The sequence below is a fragment of the Phoca vitulina genome, unplaced genomic scaffold (assembly GCF_004348235.1).
Source record: "Phoca vitulina isolate PV1807 unplaced genomic scaffold, GSC_HSeal_1.0 scaffold27, whole genome shotgun sequence".
Taxonomy (NCBI): domain Eukaryota; kingdom Metazoa; phylum Chordata; class Mammalia; order Carnivora; family Phocidae; genus Phoca; species Phoca vitulina.
The window spans coordinates 25,037,370-25,054,376 of NW_022589730.1; the positions used below are offsets into that span (position 1 = coordinate 25,037,370).

The following is a 17,007-nucleotide window of genomic DNA, read 5'->3' on the forward strand; positions in this document are numbered from 1 at the left end:
ATTCGGGACCCCCAGAGTCGCCTGTTTCCATATGCTCTAGCAAGGGAGGAAGGGCTGGGGGTCAACATTTCTGAGCCATTTCCCAGACGCCAAGATGGCCGAAACCGAGAGACTGAGGCCCCTGAGGAGGAGAAACTGAACATACACAGGTGGCTGTTTCCTGGGGTATCCGCCCTCCCTCCTGTCCCAGGCACAGAGCCTGTGAAGATGGCATTCCTCTGTCTCAGCCAGTTTCCTGGTCAGCAACCCTGCCGCCGCCCAGGCCTCTAGACGCGGGCCCCCTGCTGCCTCCTGGTCCCTCTCCTTTGCTATCTGGGGTCAGTGGGGTGTGAATACATCCTAAGAGCTGGAAAGAGGGCAAGAGAGCCAACAGAGAAGGGCAATGCTCAGCTTCCCAGAGCGGGCACAGACTGGGAGATGCCCACTGCCAGGGTGGGCAGGCCCGGCACCCGGGAGCTCTGCCAAAATGCACAAAATGGCCCTCCCATGGATGCGGGCTTGGGCCCAAGGGACATGCTGGCCCTTCCCTGGGAGAGGGGCCCCAGGGCCTTGTTTTCTTTCCCACGAAGTGTGATGCATAGAGCCGATCCTGAGCATGAAGCGTGTGCCAGGAGAGAGGGGCAAGAGAGGGCATCCAGGGAAGGCGAACTGGCCTTAGGTGAGTCGCGGGCCGGCCTTCCCGGGCCCTCTCACAGCCAGCTCTGCTCAGGAACACTGCCCGAGGCGGCTGCATGGTCCCCAGGAGGATCTGACCATCATGATTTGTACAGCGGCTGGGGTCTTCTCTAGGCATATCAGGGCTGGAATTTCACATCCATTGGACACAGACGTGGACATCTGGCTTCAAGAAATGAGCTGTTCTTCTTTCCAAGAGTGCCTGCTTGGGGGTGGGCGTGGGGGAGGGAGGAGAAGGAGCCTAAAAATAATTCCTATCTGACTCATGTTGCTTCGAATCTGACAGGGCTGCCTGCCAGGTGGGGGTTTGCCTGTCCCATTTTCTTATCTATCTTTAGCAGGGACTTAATGAGGGCAATTTCCTTGCTGGGATAGAAAGACAAACCTCAGGCAATGGCAGTGTGATCTGTCTTGCTGTCCCCTGGGCTCCTGATGACAGGATGACAATGATGGTCACCGGAGCGCTAAGCAGTCTGGGGGGGGGGGGTTTCAGGGACGGTGTCATCCCAGGATGGGGCAAATGAAGCAGAGGTCCCCTCAATGAGACCCAAGCCAGGGGACATCCAGGGGAGGAAGGGTCTCTGGTCCCCAGTTCTACCACCACCACCCACACAAGATAAATTACTGGGTCTGAAATCCCATCCCTCACAATATATTCCTTTACCTTGAGCACCTCTCCACCCGGCTTTGAAGAGCAAGCACAGTTGGTTCTCATTATTCACTGTAGTGAAGTTCTACGAAGTCCCGCAAACACCAAATTAGGGAATACTGAACAACTGCTCCCAGGGGATATACACGGTTAGGTTTCCACAAGCCCCTGGTCACAACATTTGCCCCATTTGATCAATACATAAACTTTATATTACGTGTTTCTGCTTAAAGACACCTTGCTTAATATATGGTGTTGATGCATCAATGGTGAAGTCATGGTCAATGGCGCTCTATCGATCCTGAAAATACGTCATAAGTATCACAACTATACATAACTCGTGCCTCAACGACACTTATCTAACACACGTATTTTTCTCCAGAAGGTACATCACAGCCTTCTTGCCCTTAGGAACAGTAGACAGTACCTCGGCACTACACTCGGGAGCACTTAAAACAGCAAATTCACCAACACGAAGCACACACACGTGAACATTATGGTGCTAAGTCGATCTCGAAAAGGATGCTTGTTTGCAGGTCGAGGGCTGAAACCCAAAGGAGGGGCATCTCCTGGTCTGACCTCAGCTGGGAATGTGCATATCGGGCAAGTGAAATTTCTCACTGCCCCACGCATGTCCACGAATGACCTTGAAAGGACTGCGAATACTGATTTTAGGGGTTACACATACGTTTTAGCAAGTAGGCAAATTTGCAAATGGAATCCACGAGTAATGAGGACGGACTCTACTTCCAAAAGGGCTAACTTAACAACTTGTGTGAATGAGCCGATGGATAAATCCAGGGCTCCGAACGAGGTTATTTCCTGATCCGCTCCTGGTTGGCAAGATCTGGGACTTAGTCATCCTCACAGGATGAAGGACTCCATGATGGCAGGGGTCATCTGCGGTGCTGAAGGGAGCAAGCTCCCAAAAGGAACTGTGACTTACGGGAAGGGGGTTAAGGAGGCAGAGGGCATCCCCAGGGTCCTCGCCTGCGAGCCTCGAAGTGAGGAGGAGGGATAAAGTGATTCTAGAATGGAATGACGGGTTGCCCACAACCAGTGATGACTATCAAAGCATGGGGTAGTCATCAGAACGTGTCAAGGAGTGCACTGACCAAGGGTTGACGGTAGTCCTAAAGTTGTATTTTTGTCTTTCGAGTGAGAAGGAGGATGGAAGCATGAGGTCGCTGATGGGGATGATGTAAAATTAAGGGGGCAGCTGAAACAAAGATTTGCCTTCTATCAGAGGCTGGCCCAGGAAAGGCAGACCCTGCGGAGCATCCCTACGATGCCCAGGACCTAGGACAGGATGGTGGGAAATGACGGGTGCTCTGAATGCTCATCTTCTTGCCCAAGGGACGGAGTAATATTGCTCAGGAAAAGAGAACTCTGCACTAAAGTCATAAATGGCCCTGGAACACGTCTGAGGAGTCTTGGAGAACAGACAAAGTGCTAGAGACTGTGTGCATACAGTTCCAATTTTGCAAAAAACCAGAAAAATACAGATAGGCTTTCTCTCAGAGATTCCCAAGGAGATGATCTGGAAGAAACAATGTCACCACTAATAGCTAGAACAGATTCACACAAAACTAGACCAGATTTACTGCCTCTTTTGAAAGGGTCACTTGCCTGATGTATCTGGGGAACCCTGCAGACATCAAGATTCAAGGAATGTTTCCAGGGGCTTGTGGTATCACTCTGTCCGGGGACCGGACTTATTCATTAAAAATGTTTTAATTGACATGTAAATCATACAACAAAATCTACCCTTTTAAATTACATAATCCAGGATTTTTAGTTTATTTACCAAGTTGCATATCCATCACCACTAATTCCAGATGTCCTGTTCATTTTTATCAGTGACCCAGATGATGTCACAGAGAGCTTGCAAAATCAAATCTGATGGCTGACACTTTGTCCCTAGGGAAAGAGCCTGGCACCCAGGGAGGGTTTGGGCACCTGCTGGCAGAGGAAGGGAAGGCGGGATGAGATTCTTAATTGGTTCCACAATTAGGGGACACCGAGCCACGGTCATGGTCATTGGTAGGACAGAAGCAGCAAGAGCTGCCGGAGGTTCGAATCACCCTGCAGTGTCCCGGATGTGGTCTGACTGCACCACCTGGGGACCCAGGGAGGGGGTGGCATGTGGAAGTGTGGGACAGCTCGCTCTCCTGCTCCTCGCCCAGCAGGGCCATCTGACACGAGCTGGATGACCACGGCATTCTTTTCTTCTTCCTTCCAAATCTGCTTTGCACATAGAGTAAATGAACCATTCTGAGACCGCACTTAATGAAACAGATGAATTTGGAGAATGGCTCTCCTATCTCCCCGGCTGCTGGGGCAGCGTGGGGTGGAACGAAAGTGGCTGCATCAGCTGGTCCGCTCTGTCAGGACGCTGGGCTCTTGGGAGCGCGTGGTGTCGACAGAGACTGGTAACACCCTGGGCCGGGCCCTTCCGGAACCAGGAGCTCCGGCTTTTCCCTTCCATTTAGTTCAGCTGGGGGTGGTGGCTGCTGTGAGCTCTGCCCTTCTGGTGCTGTTTCTAGGGAGCTTTGTGGGGGGACCTCTGGGGGGTGGTGGCAATCCCTGGCTCCCACACCTGTTCGGCCGCAGCAGCTTTCACACTTCCCCCACCCCCCTCTCAAATCCTTGCGGTGTCTCACGGCTAGTTCAATGCCCACCTCTTCCAGGAAGCTGTCCGCAGCCCCCCCCGCCGGCTCCTTTCTCTGCATGCTCGGATGCTACACAGTCACACACCACGTTCTGGTGGCTTCAGGAGCCAGAGGGGGTTGTGCAAGCTGCACCCCGGCCCCGGAGAGCAGGGACCAAGGCTGACACTCCTCTGCTCTGCTCCAGAGCTCAGCAGGTAGTATGGAGCGCCATTCCATCGATCCCAGTAGGAGAGTTAAGTCCTGCTCCAACTGGGGTGTTCGCTGGGAGGCACCAGCCGGGTCCCCCTTTACGAACGGCGCACTCCCCGCACCAGCTGCTGCACGTGCTGGGGTGTCTCTCAGGCCCTACAGAAACTGCCCTGGGCGATGACAGGTGCTGGCCTAAGGTTGTGGCAATTCTCTCCAATGATCAGCAGACATGCGGATATAAAGACCTGCTCCTTTACTCCATCTTGGGACAGCTCTGAAGTCCCCTCCCTGCAGGGTCAGAGCTCCTGAGCCAGACTGCACTGCAGCTCAGCTTCTCCCTCTGCTCCATCCTGCTCCCTTCCCTCCCCGTCTACATCTATTGATCCAAAGGAGGCACCTCAATAAGTGCCCTGCCCGCTAATCTCCATCCCAGACTCTGCTTCCCAGGGAACAGAGACTCTGATGGGTCGTTCGTTGCCTCAGTTTGTTCATTCTGCAAAATGGAGCAGGGTGGGGGAGGAGTCGAGAGAAACCTGCATCCCCAGCAGGTGAGCACTCACTCGAGGTCAACACAGGCAGTGGGTCAGCAGCATGGCCAGGACTCAGCCCTCTGGGAGCCTGCTCCTCTGCCTGCACCTGCTGGGTGGGTAGCTTGGGGTGGGAGGGGAACCCTCGGCAGGCCCCCCTCCAGCCAGCAGGGCTCCGGGGACTGAGCACCTGAGGCATGCTGCTGTCTGAGGAATGCTTGAAATACTCATTTAGAGCATTCATATCATGAAATGCATCATTTTGTCTGAAATCAAACATCTGAGTAGTCTCCCAAAAGAAACAAGCGGTTACTAGTTGTTTAAGTTTTGAGAACATTTTTCAGGAAAACAACCTATGAACTGGTCAGGAGCTTCACCTTTTCACGGCTCAACTTTAATCACAGAGCCCCTGGGAGCAGCCCCTGGAGTGTGGGAGCAGAGTCGGCAGACGCCTGCACTGGAGGGAGCCTTGCCTGCCTGGGCAGTTGATCCTGGAGGGAATGCAGAGCAAAGCTCCCTGGGCTCACAAGTGAGATCCCGGGTGGCAGCCCACCCTCGCTGTAGGCATCTCCCCACCTCTCCCCTTACAGTGTTTCCCATGTACCTCGGACTCAAGAGTGGGCCAGCGCTAAGCCTGTTTCCAGGGGCCTTACAAGGATTAGATCGTTCAAGCCTCCCACTTAGTAGACCCACTTTACAGAAGAGGAAATAGGGGCATGAAGCAATCTGCCCAGGTCACACAGTTAGGGAATGGGGGAGGCAGAATTCACATCCAGGGCCTAATTCCAGGGCATGTGTCTCTGACTTCAACAACTGGGACGAAAAGCAGTGAGGGCACGCCCAGCCTGGCGTCCCGCCGGAGCTGGGCTATGATGCAGACTTCCTGCTCCAGGCTACAAGGCACCACACCATCCAGCTTCAGCTACCAAGACGTTTCTTCCTTGAGCCCATCTTTGGTCTAGCTGAACACTGTCTTCTTCCACTCCCAGCTAGCTTCCTCTGGTTTGGGTCTCTATGAATGCGAGGCAGCTCTCCCTTAGCCTCCGTGTAAATCTTTCATAAGTTTATTGGCGTGAATGTTCTTTCCCTGCAGCCTCCTCTTCCCTGGCCCCGTCCCGTTAGCCTCTCCTCCTGGGACATACTTTCCATCCCTTTAATCATCTTTATTGCCTTGCTCTGGACCCTGTCCCGGGTCCACATCCTTTGCGAGGTGCGCTGACCTAACCGGGCATCTGTTAACACGAACGTGGCTCAGCGGAAGGTCAGCTTCCCAGTGTGCGCATGTCACGCTCCTCTTGCTATAGCCCTGGGTCACGCTGCTTTCCGGAGGCCTGCTGCTGTCCAGGGGGTGCCTGCCAGGCCAGGCGGCCTGGCCCACGAGCCAAGGTGTGGCTGACCTGGATGCAAGGCAGCAGCCTGCCACTGCTCCTGGGTCAGGGGGTGACTTTGCAGTCAAAGCTCGGGGACTCCCCACACCTCCAGACATAGACTAGGGAGCAGGGGGCAGGGGAGGAGGGACACCCAGCCTCTGCTCTCGCTGACTCTTCCCCAGTCCCCCGAGAGCCCCATTCCCCTTTTAGAAGGGTGCTCCTTACTTCTTCCCCCTGCCAGGTGCCCAGAAACGAGGTGTCAGCCTCTGTGAAGCCACACAGCACTGAGCTGGGGCACACAGCCATCACCGCACCCTGGTCAAGCCTGGCCCGGGGCTTGGTCCAACTCTCCTGGTTCAGTTTCCCCTTTTCCTGCTGCTACATAACGTGCCTAGTGGTTCTGCTTTCTAAGCCAGGACGGCCTTCCTCCTAGTTAGCGGTATGGTTACTGTCCCCTGGGAAGGCCGCAGACTCACTAAATCCACCAGCTGATGACGAGGAGTTCTGGGTACCCCATCCTCCAGCCAACCCGAGCTGTGGCCACCACCCAGCACTCCTTGTTCAGGGCCCACATGTGGAGGGAAGGCCCAGGAACCCCGGCCAGCCACAGCCCTAGTTTCAAGGGCAGCAGGAGAACATGTACCTCCGCTTTCCAAGCAAGGGATGTCGCCTGGACTGTTCCTTGGCTCTCTGAGAATATTCTCTGTTTGTTAAAGGTAAAACCACGGGCCATCACTTTGATCTAAGAAGAAATTCCCTATAGAGGCACACGCCTCATTTTAATTCCCAGGCAGAAGCCTTTTTTCTCTTTCCTTCTTTCCTGCCTCCTTCCCTTCCTTTTTTTTTTTTTATATTTCCAACCAGAAATAACTGATGCATATCCAAACAAAAAGTACACTCTAACCCTGCTTTATTACGAATGTCCACAGACTACAAACATCACTCTGTACCTGGAGTTTTCCACATGAAATATACTAGGAAAACCTTTCCATGCAAGAAAGGCTCTAAGGGAATGAAGGCAGGTCTTCCTGGGATGCCCAGCCTCAGCTGCTCGTGTATCCAGAGCTGTCTCGGGGCACTTTTTCCGGCCCCTTGCTATCACCCAGCACGCCGAACTGTGGGGAGACCCTGGGTCCTGCCCTAGTTTAAGTGAGCTCCTCCAGACACTGGAGGGCAGGTGCACGTGAGGCTGCTGATCTGCGTTTCGCCTGTCACTGCAGAGCCGAGCACGGCCAGGGACGACTTGCAGTGACGAGGGAAGAGCAGGAGACACAGATACCCTTGAAATCGCGAGCTCTGGAGCCTCCTGGAGGCCATGTTTCAAAACACATGTCAGCTGGGACCTAATCCCTTGAGGACTGTGGTCCTTGCGGCAAGTGGAAAGAGCCTTTCTCTTTCTGAGCCGTGGAACCTGCACCCCGTCCCTGGACTCCTGAAGGGATCCATTCCCTGGGCCAGTCCCGAGAAGTGGGGCTCCTGCTTCCCAACTGGTACCTGACCCCACTGCTTCATCTCCTAGGTAACAGCAGGTCCCCGGGGAAAGCGAAACCCAGGCCAGAACTGACGGAGCTCCAGATGGCTGGCCCAGAACAGAAAACCCGAAGCTCTCAACGGAGTCTCTCCTACCTCCGGTCATTTCTCCGCCGCCGGAACAGCTTCTTGGTGTGGGCGATCTCCACTTCGTGGGGCATTGGGTGGTAGCCCTGTGTGGTGTGGGAGGAAGGGGGATCGTGAGTAACTTGGGAAAGAGAGCAAAGACCTTCTTGCACGTAACTACTGATGATAACGTCTATGACCAAAAGAAACTGGGAGTTTGGAAAGACTAGGCTCTGACCGCCAAATCCAGACTGAAAAATGGAAAATGGGAGGGTGAATCAATTTCCCACCAGGCAATGATGCTGGAATTACAGAACCAAAGAACAGTAAGGAGACAAAGGGGACCTTAGAATGTGTCATATCCAGTCACTCAAATTCCAGGTGACGACACTCACGGCCAGAGGGGTGAATGAACCCGTTCAAGGTCTTGCAGAGATTTAGCAACGGAGCTGGGACCAGATCCCGGATTCATGGCTGTATGTCCAAGGACAAGTTACTCTTTGAACACTCGTGACTTCTCTAAGCTTCCCGACACAGTGGGAATGTCAGTATCTTCTCTGGGCTGTTGAGGGGACCAAGGAGATGCAGCCCCTTGCAAACTCTGAGCCTCATGCAGACGCAGTGTGCTAGGACCCCGGTTGCCTCACCCTGGTCCAGGATGGCCTGTGCAATTCTGCCCCAAGACCCCCATTCCTCACACTCCTGGGGAGTGTTTAGGGGAAACATGACATAGTTCAATGCTTTTTTAAACTTTAAACTGGGGAAAATCCCAAGCATGGTCTTTTGTATATTGTCATCGGGACAACAACTATACACCTATGTCAAGGCTGGAGATGGACCCTCTGCTTATAACACGAGGCTGATCCTGCCAATGCCAGGCCCCAGGCAGAATTAGCTGGCTAATGGCCAGCTCTGTTCTTACCATCGCCCTTCCCCCAGCAGAGGTGTGTTCTGGTGGGACATGGGGGCGAGCACTGTCATCACATTATGGGCAGTCTCTGAGAGTGGGTGGGCAGGGGGTGGTAGAGGGGACCCTAGCCTGGAAGGCTGGAAGGAGGGGGTGGTTTGACTTGGGCCTGGGATACCTGTGTACAGGTCCTGGTGCAGTCTACAGCCTGTGTGTGACAACCCCCCCCCCCCCCCCCCCCCCCCCCCCCCCGGCCAATGCCACGCACGAGGCCCTGCACACACACAAGGTGAGAGGGAGTGACAGAACCCAGTGTGCTGGAGAGTGGTCAGTGAGCGTCCATTTATGCCCCCCCCCCCGCCCTTTATAGACAGGGAGCCTGAGGCCCTGATACTCTATGGTAGCAGCCCTCTGGTTTCAGGGTCCACCGTGGAGGGCCGCCCTGGCTGCCTTCTCAGGGCTTAGCCCCTGACTGGGGTGGGGTGGATGTTGACAGCTCTGGCCGGTCTCAGGGAGCTTCCCAGGGAGGGGTAGTTGGAGGACAACAGGCAATAGGCTCAGGAGGACACAGGGACTCTGGCATCATGGATGCACGGCCTAGCCTCCTACTGAGTTCAGGGAGCGAATGACACATTTCAACATTTATTGTTATAACGCTCCCTCTCTCCTACCCTGTCTCTTGTCTCTAACAATCTGGCCAAAAAGGCATGAATGAATTCCGGGCTCCAGGCAGCCACAATGGGCCTCGCAGCCTTAGGATGTGCTTTGTTTAATGGTTTTCTCAAAGGATATTATTTGCTTTTCTTTAATACAAAACACAAACAAGGAAAAACACCACGTCTTCCCCTCTCATTTCCCCTCTCCCATCCTGACCCAGCTCCGGGCTGGCCCCTTCCCTCCCTCCTGGCCTCGGGTCACTGCAGGAACACACTGGGTGTGCCCCACGCAGACAATGGAAGGAAGCTGAGGCTCCCTCTCAAGCTGGCGGCCTGGATCAGGATCTCACCGTGAGGCCAGGCAGATGGAGCTCTCCGCAACACCAGGCCTTCCATGGGCCCAGGACGGGAGGACGGGCGGCTGCCCTTGTCTGGGCTTCAGAGTCCGGGGCTTTGCCCTCCATCCTGCCCTCCTCCTCCACGAACCATAGCAGGAGGAGCCGCCCTCGGGGGACTCAACCTCAGCTGGAGTTCTAGCTCTCCACCAGACTCAGGGTGGCCCAGAGGGCCTGCCATGCCGCTCGGGGCTTCTAATGAAGCCATTGCTGTGGCCTCTGTGTCCATCCATCTATCTCCCCCCAAATTAATATATATGTGTGCCCGCAGAGAAGACGTCATAGTAGTCCAAGCATGGACTCTGCAGCTGTACTGTGAGCAGTCAGCTCCCGGCTCTTCCTTTTGATGATTGTGGGACTCTGATAGCCAACCTCACCTTGACAGCACTCGGTTTCCACATCTGTCAACAGCATCAGCCTCCTGGGGTCCTGGTGAGGCTTAGCTGAGTTGATAAGCATGTAAAGAATGTAGCCTAGTGCCTGGTATGTAGTAAACCTCCGTCAGTCTCTCCAGTGGTACCTCCATCACCCTCACCTTCATCATCTTCCCCATGGTCCTGACACTCCGCTCAGGGCCAGGTGGGCCCAGACCAGCAAGGCTGCGCTGGTCCCTCTCCGCGTGGAGCCCCCGGTCCTGGCACAGAGACTGGCTGAGGTGGTTTGCAGGGGGTTGTGGGGGGGGGTGGGAAGCTCAGGTTAGGGAAGGCAGATTAGCAGAGGGCATGGTGACCCAGGTATGGAGCTGGAGAAGGAGGGAGAAATTCTGCCTGTGCCTTCTTCAGTGCGAGGCTGACAGACCTCAGCGGGAGGCCAGAAATCAGCTACAAAAGTGTCAAAGGACAAAGTCCTGCACTTCTGAGGCCCTCCCTCCCCAGGAGCAATCCAGGCCAGGGTGATGGAGGAGAGGTCCCATCCCCAAGACCACCTGGAGCCCCAGGCTATAGGCATCTGGGTGAATAAATGAATGAGTGAATTACATAGGACTTTCAGGTGCTCCTGCTTGAGACAGGGCACACTATTTATGCAAGCTTTGCTGGAAGGCCCTCTGCAATCAGTCACTTTGTTTCTCAAGTGGGTGGTTGCCACCAACTGACACATACAACTCAAGATGCTGCTCACAGTCCTTCTAAGACAAGGGTAACTGGGTGTCAACAGGGGCAAAGATGAGGCCAGCAGATGAAGAAAGAGAAAATCTGTTCTTAGTCACACATCTGCCATCAGGCTAGCTGCTGACCTGGGTTGGCAGAAGTTCTTTACTCACAGGCCAGAGGTAAGACATGAATGTCATGGCAGCATTATCCATAATAGCTACAACTGGAAACACCCCGAATGTCCACTAACTGATGATTGGATAAGCAAAATGTGGTATGTCCATACAACGGGATATTATATGACCATTGAAGGAAGTTCTTTTTTTTTTTTTTTTTAAGATTTATTTATTTGAGAGAGAGAGAGAGAACGAGAGAGAGTGGTGGGGAGGGGCAGAGAGAGAAATCTTCAAGCAGACTCCCTGCTGAGCACGTAGCCTGATGTGGGGCTCAATCTCACGACCCTGAAATCACAACCTGAGCTGAAACCAAGAGTTGGCTGCTTAACCAACTGAGCCACCCAGGCATCCCTAAAAGGAAGGAAGTTCTGATACATGTGACAATGTGGATGAACCTTAAAAACATCATGCTCAGGGAAAGAAGCTAGTCACAGAAGACCACATATTGTTCATCTTTACGAAATATCCAGAATAGGCAAATCTGCAGACAGAAAGTAGATGAGTGGCGGCCAGGGGCTGGGGAGAAAGAGGAAGGGGAGTGACTGCTAATGAGTACTGTGTTTCTTTTTGGGTGATGGAAATATTCTGGAATTAGACAGTGGTGATGGTTGCTTGACCTTGTGAATATACTAAAAAAACAACGAACCGTATGATTTAAAAGGGTGACTTTCATGGTATGTAAGTCATGTCTCAATTTAAAAAGGTGGGAAGAAAATCTGGGGGCAGTATATTCCGGGTAGAGGGGACAGCAAGTATTAAAAGAAAGAAAAAAGAAGATCCAGCCACAATGGAAAGTGTTCCTCTCTCATTCAATTACTCTCCAGAAAGCAGCTGCCCTACAACATTTTACATAAGATAGGGCTGCAAAGGGCAGCCCGTCCTAGGTAAGAGGCACCCACTGACAAGTGTGACTAATGAGGAATCTGGAAAGGAGCATGAATTGGTATCTCTAGGCCTGGTCAGGGGAGATGGTACTTTGGCTTTAGACCAGAGATCCCTCCCTGCTTTTTAGAATCTATCCCTCAAGTGGAGAATGGGAAATTTATCAGGCTTGTCAGAATTATCCTTCAAGAGTGGCCTTTGCTATAATTCTTTACTCAACAAATTCTTCCACTCCATGCTTTGCAAGAGGCCCATATGGATGTCAGTCCAGGTAACGTCGGTCCAAGTGTGAGAGCGCCCCCACCTCCATAAATGAGAGCACCGGCCTTCTGGTTTACCAGCTGCTTGGTGGGTCTCAGCAGTCTTCCGTCGCGGGAGCCTCTGTAGCAGTTTGCTGGACCACCCCAGGCCCTGCCTGCTCTTCTTCCACTTCTCTGCCTGAGAACCCTTCTTCCCGTCACTCTGAGACCTGGCTGCAGTCCCCCCCCCCCAACCTCTGACCACTTTTGCTCACTAAATGGGCCTGGGAGACAAGCAGATTATATAAACCAAGCCTCTCCAGGGACAGAGGGAAGATAATACTCCTTCCACATGCTGCACTGGCAGAATACACGTGCAACACACACACACACACACACACACACACACACACACACACACACACCTGACTCGGAGGTCAGCAATGGTGTAAGACGCAGCTCTGCAGGGCAGTGCCTGGTTGCTTCCGTTGCACAAACACGTTATGTAAAGTCCTCCCCTTCCAGGGCAGGCTGAGGCTGATACTCACAACCCAGGGCAGTATTTCTGAGGGATTAAAGGCAAGCCCAGCAGAGCTGCGGGCCCCAAGCTGCGAGTGTAAGGGCCTTGTCCTGAGATGCCAGTATAAACAGACAAATCTTGGGTCTGGGGTGAGGGTGCCGTAAGCGGGGGCCAAGCAGCTCACTGAGCAAAGGAGCCTGCACGGTAACGGCTCTGTGACCCGTGGACTCTGATCACAGTGACACACTTCCGCTGGGCTCCCCGCCCCCCACCCCTCTTCTACCCACCTAGCCTATAAAAAGGGCCGTTTTAGGCACTGCGTATACAGTAGTAAAAAATAAATAGGCAAAATGCTTGTTTGTACAGAGCACGCATTCTAGGGAAAGCAGAAAGACAATAGTCAGATGAGCAGATGCTGTGATAATTGACGAAAACGCTATGGAGCAGAACAGGCCTGGCAAGGGGATGCGTGCAGGGGTGGGGGTGGTCATGGAAGACTTCTGTTACTCGACCTCCATCCGTCTACCCACCCACCCGTATGTCCATCCGTGGTCCTTTCTCACTCAGTCAGCGCTGAAGGCCTACCAGGTGCCAGGTGCCTCAGATGGAGAATACCAGAATGAAGAGACCCAGTTCCAGCCCTGGAGGTCAGGGGGACACAAAACGAGTAAGCTGATGGACGCCATGTGCCACAGGAGACACTGAACAGATGCCTCTGGCAGCCCAGAAGAAGGAATGAGGACCCTGCTTGGGAGAAGGGTCAGGGAAGCCTCTGCCACGGAGCGGAACCTGGGCTGAGTCCTAAGGCGTTTGATAGGGGCTCACGAGAAGACCAGAAGGTGTGTTACCACCTCTACCTGCCGGCCAATGATGCTAGGGTCACGGCAGCGTGTGGAGATGTGCTTGGCACTGTGGGCAGACAGGGAAGCACCAGGGTATTCTGAGGGCCCGCGCTGGTGCTCCTGACCAGTGTCTGGATTGGTGCCATCTCTATCGTCCTCTTCACCCCCTGGAACAGGTAGAATTCTGTGCCTCAAAAAGATTAGTTGGAGTCCTAACCCTGCAGAGCTGTGAACATGACCTTATTTGGAAATAGGGTCTTTGCAGATATGATCAAGTGAAGATGGGTTCATCCTGGATGAGAGTGGGCCCTAAATCCAAGGACTGGTGTCCTTACTAGAAGAAGGAAATTTGGCTACAGAGAAAACAGGAAACACAGAGGGAGAAGGCCACGGGAAGATGCAGGCAGTGTTGGACTAATGCAGCTTGAGCCAAAGACCACCAAGGACTTCTGGAAGCCACCAGAAGCTAGTGGCAAAAAGGATTCTTCCCCAGAGCCTTCAGAAGGAGCACGGGCCCTACGGACCCCTCCATCCCAGACTTCTAGCTCCAGAACTGTGGGACAATAAATGTCTGTTCTTTAAGTCAACCGGTTTGTGGTACTTTGTTATGGTGGCTCTAAAACATGAATACACTCCTGGCCCTCCCATCCAGATCCCACAGCATGGTCCCAGCTGCAGGCCCACAGCACGAGGCTGGCCTGATGGCCTCCCCCCATGTGCTCCCTCCTCCTCAGCAGCTTGCTCCTTTCAGTGTGGTCCTCCAGGACCCTATCTGACATGGGTGGTCCTAAGTCCATCTGATTCTCCCTGGTGGGTGAGTGCTACCAACCCCACACCTGTTCCACTCCAGAGCCTTTGGCGCCATAACCCATAGGGTCATGCTGCTCCAGTGGTGGAGTGACCAGGCTCTGTGCTAGGCTCGTCTGGCCTCCCGTCAAACCACCAGCCTGAGACCCTGCCCAGGCCCCTACCTTCCCAGTGCTTTTGGTCTATCTGAGAAAAGAGACCCAAACCCCTAGAGCAGGCAGGGTTCATCTGCCTCTTGGCCCAGCCCCAGCATCTGGCATACCTGCAGGGACCAGGGAGACAGGAGAGGCAGGGCAGCTGGAAAGATGTGCATACTTCAGGGAACCCCATGCCCACTCTCCCCTCAGAGAGATTTTCCTAATATTCCTGTGACCCTTGACCTCTGGCCACTAACCCCAGACCTGAGCCTGATAGAAATCCTCCAAGCCGAACTGCTTCCCATGTCCGTTATCTTTCCCTCACACATTAGCTCTTTGCAGAGGGAGAGAGCATTATGCAAATATAAGGAATCTTCCTCCTAGTGTGTGAAGGATCCCCCGAGACCAGAAGATCTGGACAAACAGCACTAACTGCGTGGTCTTTATTGGGAGGCAGTGGAGCTATGAAATGCCGGAGCTGGAAAGAAGGCTGGGGAACCTGGTCCCGGTGAGACCGCAGTGGGAGGTTTCACGTGGCGAGGCATCTTCACCGGTGTCCTGATGAGACAGGCCCTGCGCTCCAGCCCTGCTCTCTCCGACGACACACCTGTCTGCCCCCATCACACCTGGATGTTGACTCTCCACCTGGGCCTCTTGGAAACCACGATCCCTCTCCTCTTCTACACAAGCTTGCATGTTCATTGGCCCAACCAGGCTCCTGTCACTCGCAAGAAGTACATGGGAACTAATGGTTCCTTCTCTCCAGAAGATTCCAGAGGATTCAGGTGGAGGGCCCTATCGATAGCCTGGCAGAAGAAAGACTGGATGTTGGTTCTGCTGTGCCCACTGGGCAAGCCCAGGGAGCTGGAGCCCTGCAGAGGCAGGGCAGACCCTCTGGCCAAGCCAGCTCGGGACTCCCCCATCTCCAGCCCAACTTGGGGAGATATCCCGAGGGTGAACGGTACAAATCAGCCGCAGCACTTGGCAACTTAATGGGCCATAAAAATACCAAGTACAGTTCCCTGACAATGAGCTTGTCTCAATAGTGGAGCCTTCCTCCTGCGGGGGGTCATGTTTTTTCAAAGCTTCTAAGAAGTTATCCTACCAAGGTCTCGCTGTGGGCACGTGGGCAGGATATGTGGGTCACGTCCAATGAAATAAACAGGTAATGTTTCTAAAATTCCTGGAATATCCAGGCTGCACAGCTATTCAGAGAGGCAGACCTGTTTTAGAAAGAAAGGTGAGGGGCAGACAGGCTCCCCTGTGTTTAAATTTGTGGTTTTCTTTTTTAATCAGCAGAGACTTAAAAAAAAAAAAACAACAAGACCTTAGCTGGAGCCCCCATGTAAAAAACACAGATAAAAGCAGACAGGGATGAGATCCAGAGGCTGAGCCACCGGCACTCACCCCTACCTACAGTTCCACTCACACCCTGGAACGTGACCCTAGACTCCACGCACTCCGAAAAGGTCTGCTCTCGATAGCCTATCGATGCTGGCTCCACGAGAACTGGACACTCTTCTAGAGGAGATGAACTTAGGCTCTCTGTGACCCTCCTGAATTGCACGTGAACACTGTGCCTGTGTCAGTCTTCAGGGTGAGCCCATGACCTTCATCATAATCTGGGGGTCTGTGCTGCATGGTAGTGCAGTTAAGAGACTAGCTTGCTGCCATGGGCAAGCCTTCCTTGGATGCACTAAACCGATAAAACCCATCCCTCCCTTTTCCTTCAAGTTGGGATTTCTTGCCATAAAAGCCAAAAGAGTCCTGACTAATAAATCACACACACCCGCCACACGACCTGGGTCCCAGCTCTGTTGCCACACCTGGGGCCCTCTCTCTCCTCCTTCTGCTGGAGAATGAAGATGAAAATATTTGCCCCTTTTGTCATGACTTCCTTTGATTTTGTGAGCCGATAAATTTCCCCTTATCTTTCAAATATTTTGAGGTGGGTTTCTATCACTTATAACCAAAGAAGTCCTAAGCAATCCAGCATGAGATAGCTTTAGACGGTGTTGTGCTGGATCTCATTTCATCCGTGAAGTCATAGAAAGCAAACATGACCATCCCCTCCCCTTCCCACTGGAAACCATGTCAGTGCAAATACAAATGGCATTTGCTTGACAATTTCTGAGTGAAGAGAAAAAAATAGGTGAGAACGTGAACAGAAACTAAGAGACAACAGAACAATGTTAGAACATTGTTTCAGCATTCTATGGTATAAAATGTAAAGGAACCCGTTGCTGTGGGGCTAGGTTTTCAATGACCATTGTCAGCCTTCCATTGTGCAAGTCAGTCCAGGGGCAGTCCTGGATGCACAGTGGTATTCCCGGGGCTCACTGACACAGCGGCAGCCACGAGGATGCAACTGGGGCAGACACGCGCTCTCCACTCCCCTGATGAGGGACATTTACTGAGGGTCCCGGGAGCCCTGATGAACTGAAAAAGCCACCACCTTCAAGCCATTGCAGACCAAAGGCTGGAAGCTGCGCAAGAAATGGAACGGAACAAGGTCCACTTGGAGGAAGGGGTGCCCAAGGCTACCCTCCGAGTGACCGGAAGCAGGCTAAGAAAGATGGTGGCCTTGGCGCAGGTTACTAGGAAGCAGGCTTTAATGGCTTTGCTCTTGCTTCTCCTTAATGTACTCTGGCGCGGCTCATTATACAAACTGACAGTA

General features: G+C 53.2%; 1 protein-coding gene across 11 annotated transcripts in view; it reads right to left on the reverse strand.

Annotated features, from left to right (window-relative positions):
- CTIF (cap binding complex dependent translation initiation factor) overlaps window positions 1-17,007 on the reverse strand; it is a 281,307-nt gene that overhangs the window by 119,775 nt on the left and 144,525 nt on the right. For all 11 annotated transcript variants that reach the window (XM_032422779.1, XM_032422782.1, XM_032422781.1 and 8 more), the window contains one exon: window positions 7,709-7,785. In XM_032422779.1, coding sequence (XP_032278670.1) covers window positions 7,709-7,785 — 77 coding nt within the window. The remainder of the gene's footprint in view (window positions 1-7,708; window positions 7,786-17,007) is intronic.